A 20,425-nucleotide genomic window follows, 5' to 3' on the forward strand; every position below is an offset into this window, starting at 1 on the left:
TTAAAAGAAATATCCACTACACTATTTCAAGAGTTCCCTGCTCTAGCATGCCTGATCCCACTCACAAAGGGCTTGGTGATAAGTCATGAGCTAAAAGTTGTTTTTGCTGCTCCCGTGAAGCATACAGAACTGGAAAATCTGGCACAGAGCTCCAGGTGACATCTTTAGACATGAAAGGTTTCAGTTTATCAAAACTGGAGGACTTAGTAGGCTTAGTAACCATGTCTAATAATATATCAGCAGCAAGGTGAAAATAAGTCTAAAGTAACTTGTAGCTTGAGGCAAGGAGTACTGAGTCAGTTATTATTTATTGAGCTCACTTCCAGCCAGGAAACTAACTTTTTGACACAATTTCTTTCATTTTTCTTTTAGATTTGATGTGAGAGAACAATGGTGTAATTTAGCTGAACAATAAAATAAGCAGAATGCAGGATGAACAGACTGATATTAAAGTTTTCTACTTCATAAAAAGTTGTTTTCATCTTAGATTCTGTTAAGAACATTAACAAAATGATGAATGGATTAATATCCAATGATTAAATTGTTCTTGGGTAGAGGAATGACAGAGTTCACAAAATAAGCCACTGTTTCTTAGCTGTTATACAAGAATATGATTAATAGAATCTTTAACAAACAATTATACATCGTCACCATTTTTATGTCTATATCTAGTACCATAGTTATAGATATATAAATATAATTATAAATAGAGTCTGAAAATAACTAGTAAATAAATAAGAAATAGGATAATAAATAAGAAATAGGAAATACATTTTAAATAAATTGTCAATATTAACCCACATAACCCAGTTTGGACAATGGAGAGTTTCTAAATGAACATGAAAGAATCCTGCAGTTAGAGCTTAGTTTATTACTGTGCATAACAAAAACAGACTGACTGTTATTGTAAATACTTTGACTTGCTATTTGGAATGTGCCTAACAAGCTGGCCTCCCACAGTAGCAGATTCCAGATCCTGAGCCATTGTTTGTCTTCATTAGTGATGGGGTGATCGGCAACCCTAGCATTAAAGGGACTTACTGCTATGAGAACTGTTATTACTATGAGCACAGCCAATGCTGCTGGCTCTAATGTCAACAACGAATGGCTGTTAAGACTTGTTTTCAGCAACAGATCCCTAGCCCTTCTTACAATGATTTAACATTTGTTTTATTAAGCATATTGCTTAGGGTCTCCCATGTCTTTTATGTGAAAACCACTTTACTTTGGCACTATTTAGCCACCCACTACTAATACACAAACTAGATGTGTTATACCTATGAGTATTTAAAGATGTGCATTTTAAGAACCAAATAACAGTCATCATGCTGTGGATGATGTCTGGTAAATTTTGTCAATTTCTGTGCACTTTGGTTCCTGTTTGTTAGCTGTGATAAAGAAAAAAGGTTAAACCATAAAAGCAGATTGATAGATTTAATACTTTATTATACAAAACAGGGTGTATTTTCTTGCAGAGTTCCAGCTTATGGTAGATCACAGGTTAAACCAAGAGGGACGTTTCCTGGCACACTCTACAATTCGTTTGTCCTTGTCAGTATCACCAGGAGCTTCGTTCTCATACAGGACCACAGTCTCCACTGATGGGGCACGGTGAGGACCGCCCTCCATGCTCTGGATCTGCCTTCGTATCTTGGCCGTCTCGATCTGGACTTTATTGTAGCAGAATCCACACAGAACATGCTTCTGCTTCAGGTTACCACATTCAAGACAAGGCTCAATGTTCATCTGTGGGACAAAACAAAAACAACAAGATGAAGAAAAACAAAAACGACAATAAAAATCAGTGAGGGAAAAATTTGTGAAGTTCGAGAAAGGCAGAGAAATACATATTCCAACTGAAGAGCTCTTTCTTTGAATTTTCTTAAAGGGAGCCATTATTTATTTGGCTATAAAAGATAAAACCACAAGCTGAGGTTCCAGACTCTGGTGTTATGCATTTGAGGCCTGTGCACTTGATTTCAAGAATCAAATGACATTGATGTATAATAGCTTTGACCTGCCTTGACTTTTATTAGTTTGTTTGGGTTCCGTCTCCTGCAGCGATTGACCTCAATGGTGCGTCTCTTTTTGGGTGCTGCCATCCAAAATATGCTGTCCAGGAAACTGGGCACATTGCTGTCATGATCCCTGATGCCTTGCAGTGTAGGGAGAAGGCTGGGACCATGCGTTGCCAGGGCTGGGCCTTGAGAAAAAGTCCTAAGAGTTTATATGGTCATTCGGATAATTCTTTGGGAGATTTACGTTGGGCTTCCCCCACTATAGTACATGAGAAGACACGCATGCATGGGAAGTTGTTCTACTGAGCAGCTAATTGAGTAACACTGAGTAACTGAAAAGAACAACTGTAGGTATAAGTTTTACTTACTTAAAAATTATATATGCAAGCTACAATGCACGAAACAAGTAAAAAATACAACAAAAAATAGATGGAGGTAACTACAGAATAAGAGTTTTACAGCAACCAAAAAAAATACCCTAAAATCTTGCTGTCACTAGCAGTAACGTTAGCTAGACAGCTAGTGAGCTAGTGAGCTATCATAACATGATGCCCTTCTTTAACTACCTACTGACTTGCCTAACAAGTTTAGGCTTACCCAAACTCCTGTCAAACGCAGCACCTTGCTTCAAGCTATACTCCAGTCGCTGCAATGAATGCCGGAGAAAACGTATAAAACCCGACAGAGACATACTGCTGTTTCTTTAAGCCTTGATCATATAGTTAGCTGGATGCTACAACAGCCTCACGGTCATTTGGCTGCGCTTGCAGTGTGCGCCTGCGCACATCATTGCGCCAATGTACGTCGTGACTTGGAGTTCTATCGATCTGATCTATTTCTGTAAACGCGCTATGTGATTGATATCAAAATAAATTACAGCAAGGAATAATTTAGCTATACCTACATGTAAAACAAGACGGTCAGAATACCGAGTCAAACGATTTTAGAAAAACTGTAGTAAACCTAGTGTACCTGACGTCATTACCCAAACTGCTCTTCGACGTTCTATTTCGACCAACGAGTTCAAGCGAACAGATTACGTCACTTCCCGAGACCGCAATGGCAGAAAGAGGTTACAGTTTCTCTCTCACCACATTCAGGTAAATAACTCTTTATTTTGGTATGTTTTGTGTGAGAACCTGATTCAGCGTGTCTTGTGTAATACTTTAAGTCAAGCAAGATGACCAGTTGAGTCCTTGTGATCAAAGTGAAACAGCAAATTAACTGTTTGCAGCTGATGCAGAGTCACTCTCTCTAGCGGCTAACTAGCTAGCTAGCATTGCTGTGTTGATCAGTCTAAATGCTAGCTGGCTACGCTAGCTTAGCTAATTGTTTAGGTGGCTAAGGATGAACCTGAATGTATCAGATAGCCAACCTAGCTACATAAATGGGTCTAGATAGTTTGTATGGGATGATGACATTCCAACTTATTGCTGAAGTAAAAATTGCGAAAAAAACGAAAATCAGCCCGTCTGCTCACTACAGTTTAGGTTTAGCCATCTAGCTACCGCTACCTTTCACTTTCTGTTGGGCGAAAAGCAAACTGAAGCAGTTAGCCATTTAGCTAGCTAGATATCCTAATTATATTTGGAACTTTTCAGTTGGTATGTAACTAGATATGTGTTAACTAGCTAGCTGTCGTTTAAACTGAATTCTGGCAACTAACTCTTTTTTTTTTGTTTGTTTCGTTCGCAGCCCTTCGGGGAAGTTGGTTCAGATTGAATATGCTCTAGCAGCTGTGGCAGCAGGTGCTCCCTCTGTAGGAATTAAAGGTAAAAAAAAAAAACCGTTTTTGCTTAGTACAGTTTGTCGCAAAGTCTATTACGTTAAATTGTAGATTTAATATACCCTTGTATAAGACATCACCGTTTTTAATTACCTTTCAAAAGTTAGCATATTTGTGTGGCACCAACACTACGCCTGTTGATTTTAATGTTTCTTTCTTGTCCACAGCTGCAAATGGTGTTGTGTTGGCAACAGAAAAGAAGCAGAAATCTATACTGTATGATGAGCAGAGTGTTCACAAAGTGGAGCCCATAACCAAGCACATTGGCATGGTGTATAGTGGAATGGGTCCAGACTACAGGTATGGATTACCCTTATGAAATTTTACTGGCAATGGTAAACATTCTGCCACCCTGGAATGATGAGGATTATATGTGTATATGTAATGTGCATTTTATATATGAGTAAATTGTCAATTTCATGTTAATATTACGGCTTACCTAAAGTCTATGGGAGAAAGGGAAATCCAGTGTAAAAAATATTCGTGCATGCCGTTGATGTAATTCTGAACGCTAAATGGCATAGTTTAGTCTTTATGTTGTATATTAAATTGCTTTGCTTAGATTCTGGTGTTTTGATAACAGTGAGATGAACCATCAGTTAAAAGACTTTTATTTAAAGGCCTTGTTTTTGTCTGCAGGGTTTTGGTCAGGAGGGCCCGAAAACTTGCCCAGCAATACTTCCTGGTGTACCAAGAGCCTATTCCAACAGGCCAGCTTGTTCAGAGGGTTGCTTCTGTCATGCAAGAATACACACAGTCAGGGTAGGTTGTATGCGTGTAGAGTACTGTATCCTGTTCTTTTGTCAGACACTGAAAAGTACTGTCAGACACTGAAAAGACACCAAAAGAGCAACACTTGACGTTTTCATGGATATAGGGTGTTATAATTGTCAGGAAAACCTCCCATATTTTTTGGTCAGTTTTCATTTTTGGTCACATGAGGCGTGTGTATTGCTTGCATATTGCTTGCATTTTTCTTCTTTCTTAATAGCATGACTTGTGAAATTTAAAACAAACCTGTTTTAAATTGAAACATTGCATTCATTTCCATAGTTCTGCAAAAGCATCTTTGAATAAGCGTAAATGTTTTAACATAATGATTTATTTTAAGTGATATTGATTTAATTTTATGATGTCACTGGTGAACTGCACTTTTGATAACAAGTCTTGCTAGTAGGCAATGAAAAATTAGCTTGAGAGTACCTTGTAGTAAGTAAAATTAACATTTTATTCTTTGTCCATTCTTCTGGTATTGCAATGTCTGTAAAAAGGAATGTAATGTTTTGTTTTGGTTTAATCTGTGTCAAACTGCTATTTATAATGTATCTTTTTTAAGCATCCTCAATCTATTATGTGTAAATTTGATTTCCTAACACATGAATGTTGTAGTACAAAAAAAAAAAATATATACAATAAAATATATAGCTTACAAAAAAAAATGCTTAAAACACTTTTAGTGCCGTTATTGGAGGACCACTAATTGCAGTGGTATTTATTTTTCTCCTTCCATACAATCCTTTTCAAAATCAATATCTGGGCAATGGTTTTGTTGAATTTTATTGAAAGTGATTTTTATTTTTATATATGTCTGTCTTTGGTACACAGAGGGGTTCGTCCATTTGGTGTATCTCTCCTGATTGCCGGCTGGGATGAAGACCGCCCATACCTCTTCCAGTCTGATCCATCGGTATGTAATTCTCTTTGCACCGATTCTATGTTAGGACCATCACTGTTGCACAGAGAAAAAAAAACAGTAGGCATATTATCCTCTAAACAAGGAAACAGTTATGAAAAGTATGTTACCAGTGAATTTGTGATGGATGCACAGAAATGTAAATCAGCATAGACAGGGGCATGTTAAGGAATGTGCTGCAGGTGCAAAACACTGTTAATCTTATTAGGTGGCTCAAGAAGATATGTGGCATTGCAAATGTGAAGTCCAAAACGGGCTGAGCTCTGGGCCTGATAAGCGAGTTGCCCATAATCTTGCAAACCTGCAAGTTTTGAAAAAGGATGGAAATGTGATGCTAAAAAAAAAACATGGAGATGAAATTATTTGCTGTCTTCCACAGGGTGCATACTTTGCATGGAAAGCCACAGCGATGGGAAAGAATTATGTGAATGGGAAAACATTTCTTGAGAAAAGGTATAAGGAACTTCATATTAGTCTGTTATTAAACTTTTTTTCCTAACCAAATATGCAAATGTCTTAAATTGACCTTTAATTTGTACCATATCTGTGTGTGTTTTCAGATATAATGAAGATCTTGAACTGGAAGATGCCATTCACACAGCTATTTTAACCCTCAAGGTGAAGTATTGCTCTGTCCAAACAAGCTTATTTGCAGATGTCAGGGTGTTTGCTGTGTACACACAGTCTGGCCACGAGATGGGTGTTGCGAAGCATTAATATCCATTTAAAGCTTTATGATGTGCATTTGCCTCAAATAAGACACAAACTAAATAAGCATTTGCATTAACTAGATGACTGTGTTACAGGAAAGCTTTGAAGGCCAGATGACAGAGGACAACATTGAGGTGGGAATCTGCAATGAGGCTGGCTTCAGGCGCCTGACTTCTGCAGAAGTTAAAGACTATCTGGCTGCTATTGCATAAATTAACCTTTGGATGAAGCGCTGATTCATTTCTGTGGATTTCAGAAGTCTGAGGAATGCACTTGTAGTTTTATTGTTTTGGTTTTTTTTGTTTTTTTTTTTACCTGAAAAAAAAAATAAAATTCCAAAGTACATCTGGGTTGATTGTGCTTAATTTTAAGATGTCGCATGAATCGAGTAGAATGTTCAATTTTCTGCTTAAATTCGCGAATAAGACTAAATGATTTTGTTGAAATTATATATATATATATATATATATTTTTATTTTTTTTTTTCTCTTACACTTACTTAACTGCTGGAGCTAGAGCGCTCATGTGGAGTGGGTTTGGTCTGCATAAGCCAATTAGAAACCTGAGCGCAGCCAAAGCAAGGCGCGCCAAAAACTTTGCCGGCACTTCTTTCGAAATGGATTCCTCCGCAACATTGAATAACAGGACATTGAATGGGGCGATATCGGTGTTTTATAACAAAGATTTGTGTTTATACTTTCACGTCATCATTTTAACAGTATGTTTGATTTAATTATTATAAGACGTACGACGACCTTGCAGTACTTGATAAATGGCACTAGATTTCGTCGCGACAGCACAAGTGTGTTCGTGTAGTTATTAGACTTCCAGTGACGTTTATGGCGCCAGAAATCAAGGAGGAAAAGGAGGTGTTTATAGTATGTTTATTCCGAAGTGACTGTATTATTGAACTGCGTGTAGATATGGAATAGAGTCAGTTCCCCTATAAGAGCTGCTTTATGTTATAAACGATACAATGGTGATGCTACGCAGTAGCAGGACGGGCGCAAATCGAGCTGCCGCGGCGAGAGCTCCCGACATGGACTCGAGCTCGGAGTTTCTGTCCCTGCGGCGGCCGCTGCGAAAGTCCGCTCGGCTGAAGGGCCTCGACGACGACAGCTTCAGCAGCGCGGAGAACACCCCAGCCAACGTGAGGTTTTAGACTTGGCTACTCGTTACTGCCGTTTTGAAGTTTTCGGAAACTTTTTGTAACATCTCGGGACATTCATTCACGTTTCAGTCACAGCTAGCGTTAGCTAGCGTTAGCTAGCGTTAGCTAGGTTAGCTCGCCTGTATTGAAGGCTTGCAGCTAACTTAACCACCCTTTGACAAAGTAATGGACCTTTTCTTTTTTTCCTCAGCTGTCTTTGCTAGCTAGCTAGGTAGGTTGTTAGACGCTGTTCCTGTGATTTACTCGTAGTCATGATTAAAACATAAGCTAGCAAGCTACGCTTCGGTGGTTTTGAACCTAGGGGAAGCTGCACATTTCGTCCCACAGTTGGATAGCCTTTTCCCAGCGGAGCTGTTTTTTTTTTGTTTTTTTTTGTTTTTTAAAAAAAGGCGCCTTGCTTCTGTGGCCGCCACATCGGACGAGGTCGTCAGGCATAAACAAACAGCTGGCGCATACCGTGTCTGAAATCCCGTTATTCAGGGGAAAATCTTAAGTACCACAACTAATGCGCACGTTATCCATCACTGGCGACATGTTTTTAACACTTTGATTATTCATATTTTTTTTAGGGATATTTGTCTGTAAAAGAAGAAAACAGCATTGAGATGAGTGGCATTAGGACCAGGGCTCAAAATGGCAAAGGCGTAAAGTTTGCTGATATGAGCAACCAACCAAATGGATCGCCTCAAAAGGAAGACAAAAGCCTGAAACATTTAAGGTACAGTTTCCTTTGGATTCTGTCACAACAACTAATGGTAAAATTACAGCATTGCAAGTTATTCAGAAATCATGCTTGCTTATTTATTTATACGTAGAAAATCTTCAAGATTGCAAACAGATGGGGAGAAGTCTGGGGACGAGCATTCTGGTGGGTGTTATGCTTGACGAACATCCAAAGGCAGCAGTGTGAGCCATACACCAGTACACAAGCGCAATTGGCAGGAAACGGCGTTTCTAAAAGAGGGCGATATTCCTTTCTCAGTGATGGAGAAGGTGGGCGGTATGGCAGGCTCGCGGAACCTTCGCTCTCATTTCCCAGTACGGAAAGAGACGGCTGCTGTGAGGCGCAGCTCCCGGATCATCGGATACAAGCTCAACGCCAGGAACCAGTCGGTCCTCTACGACCGGCTCATCACCAAGTAAGCGGGATACTCATTCAAAACTTCACTGCTAAAGCACCTGCTGTACTGTGCCAGCCCATTCCGCATCACTCCGTGATCTGCCCATTCTTCGGCCTTAGCTGACTGAGTTGACCTTCATGCTATAAGCTTTAAAAAAGTTATTACGTTTTTAAGAGGCATACTCCAAACACAGTGTTATGAGAAGTTTCTGAGGGGCAAGGGGACACTCGAAAACAAGGCCTTGGGGTACAGATATGAAATAGGGTTGGGCCTTACTCATCTCTCAATTCCCATACAATTTATTTGTAGCTAGATTGACAGGCTGCTAGTAGTTGACAGCATTAACATGGTAATTGACTGTTAGGAGTAGAAGTCCTTCTTGGGTTGCACACCTCCCATTTTATATCAGATTGTCCAGAAGCTGAATAGTATGGTTATAAGTTGATCATTGTGTGTCTTTCACTCCCTGTAGCACTGCGGAGGCCGTTCTCCAGAAGATGGACGACATGCAGAAAATGCGCCGGCGACTCCGGAGCAGAGACGTCACAGAGGAGGTTAGCACTGCACTGTTAACATCCGGATGTACACGCAGCGTGACTCGGCTGATGACTGGTGACCACGTTTTGTTTTTTTTGGCAGAATCTGCGAAGGTACTCTGGTGTGAAAAGGAAGGGGACTACGCGGTCTACTGTGAGAACGAATGAGGAGAGTGCTGATGATCAGGGGAGTGGCCACGATGGTGAGGGACACAAAGCAGATGTGATGATGGAAAAATCATAGGGCAGGATATGGTAGTTTGATTAGGTTCCCCCAACTGGACTGAACTAGGACTGTTTCATTTAACATGGTTTCCCCTCAGAACAAAACCAACAGTGGTGGTAAATGTCGATCCTTAATTATGTTCATAGAATATACTCAAGAGGATGAAAATGACGACAATGAAGATGATGACGACAGAGAAGGTGTGGGAGAGGAAGATGACAATGATGATGAAGAGGAGGAGGATGAAGAGGAAGAAGATAATCAAAAACGCTATGACTTCAGGCAAAGGAAAGCTGTCATTCCCTACCAAGCCCCTCTTGATGGTTGGTAGTACAATGCATTACCCTACCAAATTCTACTCAGCCACATGAAGTTGTTACACATAATAGGGCTATTACTCAATGTTTTATTTCTCCAGTGTCCTGCATTTCTTATTTTATAGTTATACTGTAACTGCGTCAGCTACTGTAGCATCAGTGGCATTGGGTTTAACCAGTCTTACCAGTTTGCACCTGTTTTTTCTTTCATTTTGTGGCAACTCCAGAGCCCAGGAAGCAGAGCATATTTTTCCGCCGCCACTCAACCCCAATCAGCCGGAGGTATTCCTTCAGGCCCTCCGGACCCTGCAGCCCGTACAGCAGACACAGGAGCAGCAGGTCACCATCTCCCAGCGCTGCACTTCCCTCTCTGCTCAATTTCCATCCCACAGGGCCAGAGTCCAGCACAGTTTGGTGTTCTCCATTGCACCTGATTCAACTAATCAGTTTAATTTGCTGTGTTGCCAGGTGTGTTAGAACGAGGAGGAAATGTGTACTGCACTCTGGTCCTTCAGGACTCCCATTTTGAAACTGATTTATTGCACAGTTCGTCATGTTTGTTCATGGCGGAAAAGGCAGTCCTTTGGTTCGTGGACTTGAGCTGTGTGCTGCTTGTGTTGAAGGTCTTGTACCATAATACTGTGTTTAAGGTTAGTTCTGTATTCTTCCTAATCTTGCTTTGTATCTGCTCCTCTGGCTGTGCAGTATTGGAAAACATGAATCTGATGGGTAAGATAAAGCTTTATCCCTGTCTGGGGCACATCAGCACTAGGCCAGCAAGGCCAAAAAAAAAAAAAAATCAGGTAGTTTTGTGCAAGCTCTTGGCTATAACAGACAGGTTAAGCAGATGTACTGGAGGTGTCGGAGGTGTTAATTTGTCATCCACTGTGCTGTCTGATTACTGTTGCTGGCGGACATTCACTTTACTAACTTATTCTTAAACAGTCTTACAAGTCCTAACAGCTGCATGAAAATTGCTTGCTGGTTCCTTTTTTCACCCAATCTTTGGTTGAATGTTTTTCCTTCGTCAGACGGAGACATGCCATCCACAGCAGCGACTCCACCTCTTCCTCCTCGTCTGATGATGAGAGATTTGATAGGCGGAGGAGTAATAATCGGAACAGGTCGGCAAACAGGTAAAAGCCCCCCATAAACAAACCCCTCACTGCAATGGTGGGCTCTTATGTTATGTTATGTAATATGTCTTGTGGTGTTTAGTAAAACACTTGAAGTCTCAGGATGTTGGGCTCAGAGCTTAATAAGTTACTCTGGTGTTCAGTCGCAGTTCTATAGAAACGGTTCAAACTATTCTTCAAATTTTGACGCATAGTTTGTGTCCTTAAGGATGAAATAAAGTATGAGGTGAAAGTGTTTCATTCAGATTCCCATAAAGCACTGCTTTACAGCTGAGCTTTTGGTCTCTGCTGTAGAAGCCTTCCAATTAACTTCCGGAAAGATGATCTACTAGGAATCCACAAAGATAGAATTAAGGTCGGAGCGAGTCTCGCTGATGTCGATCCAATGCGGCTTGACCACACGGTAGGCCTTTCTTTTACTGCTGCTTTTTTAATTGCTTGAATGGCATTTGAAATGTACATCATCTTCATGTGTGTGTGATTGCCATGAAAAGGCAATGCAGATCTGTTCCTCTGTAACCTCTCATGTCTCTGGATTTTTCTCGTTCTAGGTGCGCTTTGATAGTATTGGAGGTTTGAGCAGGCATATCTCTGCTCTGAAGGAGATGGTGGTCTTTCCTCTGCTCTACCCTGAGGTCTTCGAGCGGTTTAAGATTCAGCCTCCAAGGTAAGATGACCTACATGACAGTGGATCAGGATTCTGATGAAATGACAGACGTTTAAAATGACAAGTCTCCTGTTTGTTTTACTCTCAAACTTGCTTCATGCAAAAGCCACTTTGAGCCCCTCACTCCACTAAGGTTTTGCAATCATTCTGCAGTCATTAAAAGCAGGGTATACATCACAGACAAATCTGTGACACTGCATGTAGATGCCCAGCAGGTGCCCAAGCATTGCTCAACTGTTTATACCTGAACTAACATGCCTGATCCCGCCAGCCAGAGTCTGTTGAAGTGTTTTGCCTTGTTTTGTTTTTTTAGAGCCAAGTCTGTTAAAAGTGGAGGTAAATTCTGTAGTCCACCAGTTTAAAAAACGTGGGTGTGTGGTTGTCATTTTGTGATTGCTTTGTGAAGTGTTACACAGACTATGCTCTGAAATATGTTTGCAGAGGGTGTCTGTTCTACGGTCCTCCTGGTACTGGCAAGACCCTGGTGGCACGGGCCCTGGCCAACGAGTGCAGCCAAGGGGACAAGAAAGTGGCCTTCTTCATGAGGAAAGGAGCCGACTGCCTCAGCAAATGGGTGGGAGAGTCCGAGAGACAGCTCCGCCTTCTCTTTGACCAGGTACAGACCACAGCGTGCTGACTCCTGTCCCTGTTTAACGCCTCTAATGGAAAAGGTCTGTGGTGGTTTTGACACTGGCTGGTGACGTGTGTGTGTGTGTGTGTGTGTGTGTGTGTGTGTGTGTGTGTGTGTGTGGTTCCATCCATCCATCCATCCTAAAATATGTTCAGGTGATATTTGTTTCCATGCACCAAGTTGTTGTTCTTCATTTTGAAGGCATACCAGATGCGTCCCTCTATTATTTTCTTTGATGAGATTGATGGTATTGCACCTGTTCGATCCAGTAGGCAGGACCAGATTCACAGGTGTGTTCAGTATTTCAAATCACTTATGCATACTTTCTTATTATGTGTGTTTTATTTATTGGTGCATGTTTACGTCAACTTGCATAAGGCAAATTTAACATGAGCTGATGAGACGTTGCTAGGTTATCTGATGAGAGCAATCTCGAGTAATGAAAAGCTGCTTTCTGACATCGAGTTCCCAGGTACTGGGGGGGGGGGGGCGTGAGCGTGCGTACGTGTTTGCGAACGTGACTTAGTGTGGCTTGCTCGGCAACAGCTCCATCGTGTCCACGCTGCTGGCTTTGATGGATGGGCTGGACGCTCGCGGTGAGGTGGTTGTCATCGGAGCCACGAACCGCCTGGACTCCATTGACCCTGCACTAAGACGGCCCGGCCGCTTCGACAGGGAGTTCCTCTTCAGCCTCCCAGACAGAGAGGTGTGTCAGTGTGGCTTCTGTAGTGTTGTGTAGAACAATATTAAACTGTTTCACTAAGAGAGTTTTGTATACTCCACACATCACTGCTGAAGTAGATCGTATTTCTGTACTCGTTAGCATTGTTTTTTTCTGTTTGGTGTATGATCAGTAAGATCACTTCATTCATATGAGGAGCAAAAGTGAAGAGTTGAGGTTCAGAAAGTAAATCTCCTCCCCAGGCATTGGTTCCAACCTCCTTTATTTGGTAATCAGAGTGTCTTAGGCCAGCAGGGACAGTTAATGAGTGAAATGAACTGGGTGATACAATTCCAGGGCAGGCCTTCTTTTTTTGATTGGGAACTTTTATGACCCTGTGTCCCTGACGAGAACTCAAATACCCTTTCTTAAAGCTAAAGGGGCATTTGTATTTGGTGTTTTGGTCTTTTTCTTTTTTGAAGGCCCGTAAAGAGATTTTGAAGATTCACACCCGACAGTGGAGTCCGCAGCTGTCTGAAGCTTTTCTCGAGGAGCTGGCTGATAAGTGTGTGGGTAGGTCCCTCGCATACTCCTGTTTCATTACAACGAGGCAGCTGTCCAGCACATCTCGGATACCAGCTAACTTTCCCCTGGATCGATTACACATCTTCTGTTTTCCAAAACAAATGCCTGTGTCTTTGACAAGCCCTTTTCTGACTTGGTGCACCTCATGATACACCAAAAACAATCAGCTCTGCAGTTTAGACTAGATTTAATCCACATCCAAGGAATCGGCCCTGAGATTTTGATGTAATTTCCTGTCCTGTAGCCATCACACCTCATGAGGCAAACAATTAAGTTTGACTGAAAATAATTGAAACTTCTGATCAACGTTTGATTGAATGAATGCCAATAAATTCACATTTGGCTGATGTTTCCAGTGTCTTCCCATCCTACTCTGTATGTGCCGGTTGCCTAGGCTACTGCGGGGCAGACCTCAAGGCGGTGTGTGCGGAGGCTGCCCTTTGCGCGCTGCGCCGACGTTACCCCCAGATCTACGCCTCCTCCCAGAAGCTCCTGCTGGATGTGGCCTCTATCAGCGTGCGAGCCTGTGACTTCCTTTCCGCCATGAGGAGGATTGTCCCATCTTCCCAGAGGGCCGTGGGGACGCCGGCCAAAGCCCTGGCGCCCGCTGTGCGCCCCCTGCTGGCCGGAGCGCTCGGATGTGCCCTGGAAGCCCTGCTAAAGCTCTTCCCCCACGCAGAGCAGGGCATCAGGAAAAGGAGGGACCACGGTCAGCCTGCAGCCCTCACAGAAATGCCCTTTTGGTTTATTTACACAAACACACAAATTAGTGTTTCACTTATATTTGAAGGTTTCAGGTATTATACATGCAGTTGATTATTTGTATTCACGGCATTTGGCAGGTGCTTTTGTACAGGGTGACTTGCACACTTACATGCACCCCCTGGGAATTAAACCCCTGACTTTGGTGTTACTAACACCATGCTGTACCTGCTTCTTTAAACCTTTGACATTATGGTCAGTGCTGACCCTTCACACAAAGCCATTCCCGTGTTGAATGTGACGGGTGTTTTCGGTGACCCTACCTTTAGCTGCAGCAAATGATGACATGATGTCCAGTGATGACGACGGCTCGTCTTTGTCCATTAGTAACAATGCCCGGAACAGCACAAACGTGGTCGGGTCCTTCCTTCATCTGAAAAGGTCTGTGATATGAGCCATGTGCTCTGTGTATGTGTGTGTTCGATCAGTGGGTTTTACATGTGGTCCTCACGTGTGTGCGGTACAGGAGTGCCCTCCAGAAGCCCACCTCCTTTCGACCTCGACTGCTGCTGTGCGGCCGCCCTGGCTCAGGCCAGAGCTCGCACCTGGCCCCCGCCATGCTCCACACTCTGGAGAAGTTGGCCGTCTACACGCTCGATCTGGCTGTTCTCTATGGCGTCAGTGCTACCAGCCCAGAGGAGGCGTGTGCGCAGGTGCCAGCCTCTCCTTCCATACATACCCCAGAACATCCCTCTCCCAGCTCAACACTGGTTTGGATGGGTTTGAAATTCTGAGATGGAGTAGCTTTGACAACACACTCCAAACCCCCCCCCTCCTGTCTGATTGACATCTATTACATTAGTGCATGTTTTAGTCTGGTACTGTTGAGAGCGAGTATTCCAAAGCACAATGGAGTATTTCTACCTCAAAAGGCTGTAATCATTTTGATGGTAAACATTAGACGTTGTTTATCTGCACTTTTGTGCTTTTCCATGTTTTTCTAGCACGTCAGATATTACAATTACCTGAGCGCTTTATCTGATTTTGCAAAGAAAAAGATCTTGGGAAATTCTAACATTAAGTCCTATCTTTAATTTAACAAATTCTTTTCTTTTGGCGGGGGGGATTGAAGGCATGCTAATTTCAAATTGTAAAATGAACAGGTTATTGAATCCCAAGCCTTTTAAGATCCAAGCACGGCAGTCCAGGGTAGGGCTTAAAATGATTAGTAGTAGTAATTTAATTTATTTAATAGTAATTTATTCAAATATTGGTGTACATCTATCAGCATATGCATTTACCATTGTTAGCCATGTGTATATTCCATTATTAGTAACGTGTTTTAGCTGCTGTTAGACCTTAGTTAGAACTTAGTCTGTACCATTGTCCTGGTCTTGTACATTACAGTGGGGGCCATTTTCCTTTTTGTTTTATGTGACGATAAATTATTCTTGTGCATTCATGCTTGGGAAATGCAGCCGGAATATCCTAAACCCTGTCTCTCTTCCTCTTCCTCTTTGTCATTTTCCCCAGGTGTTCTGTGAGGCTATGCGGACGGCGCCCAGTGTGCTGTATGTGCCTCACATACAGCGCTGGTGGGAGACGGTGAGCTTGGCACTCAGGGCCACCTTCCTCAGCCTCCTGCAAGGTGTCCCCTCCTTCTCACCCATCCTCCTCCTCGCCACCTGCAGCCTCCCCTACGGCAGTCTCCCCCCGGAGGTATGTCCGCTCCCATACCCTCACAGCAGGCTTTAGTCAGCCACCTGTACCTGAAGTTCTGGTTACAGTGTTTGCACGATTACGCTTGAACTAATATTCAGTATTACTAAATATGATGACTTTTTTGTTAAATGGTGGAAAGCTGTGGTGGCAGTCTGTTTTGTAAAATTGTTTTGTTTGGTATTATCTTTCTGTCGGGTTGTTGCTATAGGTGCAGGATATGTTTTGTATGGAGTACGGAGAGGTGTTTGATGTTCCACTTCCATCTGAGAAGGAAAGGCACAGTTTCTTTGAGGATCTCATTCTGAACCAAGCTGCCAAAGTCCCAGTATCTAAAAGGGATCCAGGTACTGCATGTGCTACACTTTTTGTCACTGCTACCTAGATGTTACAAATAGCTGTTTAAACAATGTAACCTCTGCACTGGATGCTAAATAACACTGCATTGACCTAGTGAAATCTTTTTGATTCTGTGCATTTTATTAAATAGACAAGGTAGCATTGGAGTCTAGGGTAATTTTATGGCATGGTTTTCTAGTTAACATCGTGCAGTGTGTACATTTAGATGTTCATCTATTTTAGCCCCTCTAAAGGTGTTTAAAAGTGTTCCTCGGGGCTCAATACTTTGTCTCCATATTTAGTAATTATATTCCTTGTGTTGTGTTTAAAAACTCTGATTTATATGCAGATAATGCAGTCTTGTATGCCACTGGTCCATCTCTTGACACTGTTAAATTCATTAATTTCATAGATCAGTGGGCCTTAATTTCTCATTAAATGTAGCCAAGACTAAAGTTTTTGGTATGGAGCTACGCCCCCTCTCAGCTCTGACATTACCACTAGTGATGGAACCAGCCTAGAGCAGGTTTACAGATATCTAGGAATTTGGCTAGATAGTGCATTGACTCCCCCCCACCATGTTACTACTTTGTTAAAGTGAAACTTTTCTGTATAGGAATCCTTCCTCTTACACCTGCTCCCAGTGGTATGATTGTTCAAATGAACATACTTCCCATGTTTGATTATGGTTATGTAATTTATAGATTTGCATGCAGCAGCACCCTTTAAAAGCTTGACACCATTTATCATTCTGCTGTTTGATTCGATTGTAAACGCCCCATTCAGAAGACACTGCTGCTCTCTGTTCTCTGGTTAAATGGACCTCTCTGCACACTCACTGTTGCGTTCACTGGTTTACACTCATTTATAAAACTCTTCTTTGTTACTCATGCTCGTATTCAAGTCCGTTATTGCAACCAGTCTCTGTGTGCAAGTACAATACAAGGTCTTCTTCCCTTTACAGTAAAGGCCCCTAAATCTATCTTATCCTTTGGCCTGTTGTCATTTCAATCAGCTGCTGTTAATGACCGCTACCTGTTACAGAGGACACTAAAACTGGATACTTTCATCGGTTACTGCTTTTAGGAGCCTACTTGCAGATATTTAGAATACTTGTTTTACTTCTATGTAACTTTTGTTTTTTTGTTTGAATTGTCTTAATAATAGTCCTGTGCTTGCATGTGTGCGTGTTCGTTCCTTCCTTCCGGACAAGCGTCTTCTACACTTGTCAGGCTGTCTTTGTAAATAAGAATTTGTTCTTTAATATCCTTTCTGGTTAAAATAAAGTTTTTCCAGAATATTTAAGGCGGGGGGAGGGGGGGAGATAGCCACAACTGACATTATGTAAGTTTCTGCGCACACACAAAGGCAACACTCACAAGTCATAGAAATTCTAATGCACTTGCATGGAATGTAAGGAAACTTCAAATGCGTTCAAGAGTGGAAACTGTATTCCTTTCTCTGTGTGTGTACAGTGCACCAGATGCTGGACATTCTCCCTGTGGCCCCCCCGCCTCCACCGCGGAAGCTCTCTGAGCAGGAGCAGCAGAAGCTGGAGGAACAGGAAGAGGACACACTCAGGGAGCTCCGCCTCTTCCTGCGTGATGTCACCAACCGGCTTGCTCAAGACAAGCGCTTCAAGGCCTTTGCAAAGCCTGTGGACACAGAGGAGGTTGGAGCATTGCAAATAAAAATGTCTCTGGGTAGTAATGACATGCAGAGCCACCAAAGTCTTGCACTCTTTGCTCTGCTCTGTGGTTCCAACAGGTTCCAGATTATACTACAGTCATCAAGCAGCCTATGGACTTGTCCACTGTGCTCACCAAAATTGACCTGCACAGATATGTCACAGTGAAAGACTTCCTCCATGATGTGGACCTCATTTGGAAGAATGCTCTGGAGTACAACCCAGACAGAGACCCCTCAGGTGAAGCCATCAAAATCTCCCGAGCATAAATCTAACTGTGTTGCAGAAGAGATGATGTTGAATATCATTCTTACTGACTTGCTTGCTTGGTTTCTCTTAAGATCGGCTGATCAGGCATCGTGCCTGTGCGCTCAAGGATACCGTTCATGCCATCATCAAAGACGAACTGGACGAAGACTTCGAGAAGATCTGCGTTGAGATCAAGGAGTCCCGCATGAGAAGAGGTTCTTGGTTTTTTGTTTGTTTCTTTTTAAATTCATTTAAATAAATATGAAGAGGTGTTCATATTTACACTGCTTTTATATCAAAGGCTGTTTTGTCATGGTCGTGCCCCCCCCATCGCTTCAAGGTTGCACCACATCAAGGTTTACCCCTTCGTATTACCACGTGCTGCCCAAGGTGCCAGCGTCGGCAGAGGCAAAGACCAGTGACCCTGCCCCCGCAGAAGACAAGGCCTGTGTTGCTGCGACAGGTCTGACTACACCGAAACAAACAGGTAGTCACAGGTGCACAAGTGGTCAAGGCCAACTTAATGACGGTGGAGGATTCAGGGGGGTTTTGGCATACAGGCTAAAGGGTGAAACTTGACATCCCCGCAGGAGGCCAGCGGAAACGGAGGCGCCGCAAGCTGTGGAGCAACGGCTTCGTCCCGCGGAAGAAATTCTCGCAGCCACAAGCAAAAGACGCCAACGGAGCAGAGTCCACTGAGGAGGAGGAGGAGGACGAAATGGAGGGAAAAGCAGCAGGGAGTGAAGGGGGAGGACGTGGACGAGAAGGCAAAGATGTGGAGCCTGAAGCGATGGACACCGAGGGCGAGGAGCGCAGCCCTGCTCCGACAGAGGACGCAAAAGGAGTCATCCTTACTCAAAATGGCCATGCTAGCAGTAGAGAAGGAGATGATGACGACGATGTCCCGACTGCTTCTGCCTTGGAGCTGTTCCAGGGTGACGCAGCGTCCCAAGGCGTTCTCGATAGCTACAGTTCTGGAGGCAGTAGAGACAGTTCTGAGCTCCATCCAGTGGAGATCACTGATGCCAACAGGGTGGAGCCTAGTGCAGAGGCTGATGGAGGGATAGGTTAGTCATCCACAAACATAATTACCATTCATTCATCTAAGCGATTGTGTTCCTGTGGTGTGAAAGTTGGCTTTATTTGCAGCTTGTAATGTATATTGGGCAGTTCACTAAGCTGATGTTTGTATGGTGTCAAATGCACACACCTCCCAGTGTGTATTAATTTGCTCTAGAATGATTTGTGTTCTGTCCAAGTGTAACATGAATTGAAACTGAACTTTGAACTGGAGCCAACGAACTGTCTTGTCCAGCGAATGGGACGAGACACATAACCAGAGCCCTGAAGAAGCATGCCCAGCATCAGTTCCTCCACATAGACGTGGCCATGAACCATCTGGAGCAGAGGAACCAGCCACTCATCGTCCAGCACGACAAGCTGCAGGTTAAAACCCCCTTGACTGAGCAGGTCTTCTTACTGTATGATGTGTTGTTGTTGTTGTTGTTGTTGTTGTTGTTGTTGTTGTTGTTGTTTTTCTCTCTCTCTCTCCCCCCCCCCATTTATTTTTTTTATAATTTTTATATTTACTACTTAAAATGTTCTGATATTACTGTTTACTACATCATGTTTTTTTTTGTTTGTTTGTTTCCCCTCTTCTTTAATGTTTGCAGGAGCTTTTGCAGAAAGTCGTAGCTTTGACTGAGGGTTATGAGGTTGACCTGCTGGAGAAACTCTATGCTCTTTTGTGCCAGAGCATCTACAGACACAGGAGAGAATATGACAAGACAGCACTTATACAGGTACGGCAGAGGAGGATTAGAAAATGATTATTTTTGCCTTGCGTTCATAAAGTTTGAAGTGAGTTATTTTGCTTATTAAGAAAAATTGCTTTATATGAATTGGTTGTACATTTTATTTTAAATGTATCAAATTCAGTCTGATATAAATATATGTATGCATGCATTGTGTGTGAGATGCATTCAACTGAGCAAATTAATATTTTTATTGCTTTATTATTTACAGGAGATGTGCAAGGAAGTGGAAGATTTTTCAAACTTTTCCACATGATGCATTTTTTTAAATTGATAGTTGATACATTTTCGTATTAATGCAGTCTCTAGTAAATTCATAAATTATATTTTGTGATCATATATTGTGATTATATTTTATTTGTGATTATATTATATTTTTGTGTACAGCACAGTAAAATTATTAGTGCTGTACATTATGTTTTGGCTATATAAAAATGTTTATCAATATTTTCTTTGGCTTTTGCATTTCAAATGAATAAATTCAGTTGTCACATTTGTGGAATAACTACATTTACGCAGTTTTGCATACAAGTTCCCTAGTTGATGGTACAGTCCGGATTGAACACTGGCTTGCACCTGGTAATTGGAGGTAGTCCTATTCATTAGCTTGAAACAGGTGGGTGGTGTCGGTGATGGACTTAACAGAAATCATACAA

General features: G+C 42.3%; 3 protein-coding genes across 6 annotated transcripts; 2 read left to right on the forward strand and 1 right to left on the reverse strand.

Moving 5' to 3' along the window:
- Window positions 1-1,425: 1,425 nt before the first annotated feature.
- On the reverse strand, window positions 1,426-2,908 carry mrpl32 (mitochondrial ribosomal protein L32). Its single transcript, XM_027009532.3, has 3 exons — window positions 2,616-2,908; window positions 2,022-2,203; window positions 1,426-1,746 (listed from the first exon to the last, which is right to left on the reverse strand). The coding sequence occupies exons 1-3, from the start codon at window positions 2,707-2,709 to the stop codon at window positions 1,495-1,497; spliced, it is 528 nt and encodes a 175-aa protein (XP_026865333.2). The 5' UTR covers window positions 2,710-2,908; the 3' UTR covers window positions 1,426-1,494.
- Window positions 2,909-2,958: 50 nt separating this feature from the next.
- On the forward strand, window positions 2,959-6,553 carry psma2a (proteasome 20S subunit alpha 2a). Its single transcript, XM_027009531.3, has 8 exons — window positions 2,959-3,118; window positions 3,714-3,790; window positions 3,972-4,104; window positions 4,444-4,566; window positions 5,410-5,491; window positions 5,877-5,950; window positions 6,058-6,115; window positions 6,304-6,553. Exons 1-8 carry the CDS (start codon window positions 3,078-3,080, stop codon window positions 6,418-6,420), a joined length of 705 nt encoding a protein of 234 aa, XP_026865332.1. The 5' UTR covers window positions 2,959-3,077; the 3' UTR covers window positions 6,421-6,553.
- Window positions 6,554-7,025: 472 nt separating this feature from the next.
- Window positions 7,026-20,191, forward strand: atad2 (ATPase family AAA domain containing 2). 4 transcript variants are annotated; one of them, XM_081715174.1, is made up of 29 exons: window positions 7,026-7,358; window positions 7,949-8,097; window positions 8,195-8,247; window positions 8,362-8,518; window positions 8,973-9,054; window positions 9,140-9,239; window positions 9,409-9,585; window positions 9,807-9,918; window positions 10,285-10,308; window positions 10,611-10,715; window positions 11,010-11,118; window positions 11,267-11,382; window positions 11,824-11,998; window positions 12,215-12,303; window positions 12,560-12,719; window positions 13,157-13,247; window positions 13,654-13,968; window positions 14,291-14,402; window positions 14,488-14,674; window positions 15,495-15,680; window positions 15,892-16,027; window positions 17,495-17,691; window positions 17,787-17,946; window positions 18,048-18,170; window positions 18,257-18,442; window positions 18,546-19,022; window positions 19,271-19,401; window positions 19,629-19,757; window positions 19,981-20,191. In XM_081715174.1, the coding sequence occupies exons 1-29, from the start codon at window positions 7,185-7,187 to the stop codon at window positions 20,023-20,025; spliced, it is 4,257 nt and encodes a 1,418-aa protein (XP_081571300.1). In that variant the 5' UTR covers window positions 7,026-7,184; the 3' UTR covers window positions 20,026-20,191. The 4 variants fall into 4 exon arrangements, with proteins under 4 accessions (XP_081571300.1, XP_081571301.1, XP_026865284.2 ...); XM_081715175.1 differs by having other exon boundaries at window positions 7,027-7,358; window positions 18,296-18,442; XM_027009483.3 differs by lacking the exon at window positions 10,285-10,308 and having other exon boundaries at window positions 7,027-7,358.
- The last annotated feature ends 234 nt before the right edge of the window (window positions 20,192-20,425 follow it).

The sequence above is a fragment of the Electrophorus electricus genome, chromosome 1 (assembly GCF_041902795.1).
Source record: "Electrophorus electricus isolate QZ-2024a chromosome 1, ASM4190279v1, whole genome shotgun sequence".
Taxonomy (NCBI): Eukaryota; Metazoa; Chordata; class Actinopteri; order Gymnotiformes; family Gymnotidae; genus Electrophorus; species Electrophorus electricus.

What these genes read in the sequence shown, in the direction of transcription:
- mrpl32 (XM_027009532.3), bottom strand. Translation starts at nt 2,709, where the DNA reads ATGTCTCTGTCGGGTTTTATACGTTTTCTCCGGCATTCATTGCAGCGA. An exon ending in TGCGTTTGACAGGAGTTTGG is followed by an intron (nt 2,204 to 2,615) that starts GTAAGCCTAAAC and finishes CTTTTTCTCAAG; the next exon opens with GCCCAGCCCTGGCAACGCAT. An exon ending in ACAAACTAATAAAAGTCAAG is followed by an intron (nt 1,747 to 2,021) that starts GCAGGTCAAAGC and finishes TTTGTCCCACAG; the next exon opens with ATGAACATTGAGCCTTGTCT.
- atad2 (XM_081715174.1), top strand. Translation starts at nt 7,185, where the DNA reads ATGGTGATGCTACGCAGTAGCAGGACGGGCGCAAATCGAGCTGCCGCG. An exon ending in GCTGGCTGATAAGTGTGTGG is followed by an intron (nt 13,248 to 13,653) that starts GTAGGTCCCTCG and finishes CCGGTTGCCTAG; the next exon opens with GCTACTGCGGGGCAGACCTC. An exon ending in AGTATCTAAAAGGGATCCAG is followed by an intron (nt 16,028 to 17,494) that starts GTACTGCATGTG and finishes GTGTGTGTACAG; the next exon opens with TGCACCAGATGCTGGACATT.
- psma2a (XM_027009531.3), top strand. Translation starts at nt 3,078, where the DNA reads ATGGCAGAAAGAGGTTACAGTTTCTCTCTCACCACATTCAG. An exon ending in CAAGAATACACACAGTCAGG is followed by an intron (nt 4,567 to 5,409) that starts GTAGGTTGTATG and finishes TTTGGTACACAG; the next exon opens with AGGGGTTCGTCCATTTGGTG. An exon ending in CAGCTATTTTAACCCTCAAG is followed by an intron (nt 6,116 to 6,303) that starts GTGAAGTATTGC and finishes ACTGTGTTACAG; the next exon opens with GAAAGCTTTGAAGGCCAGAT.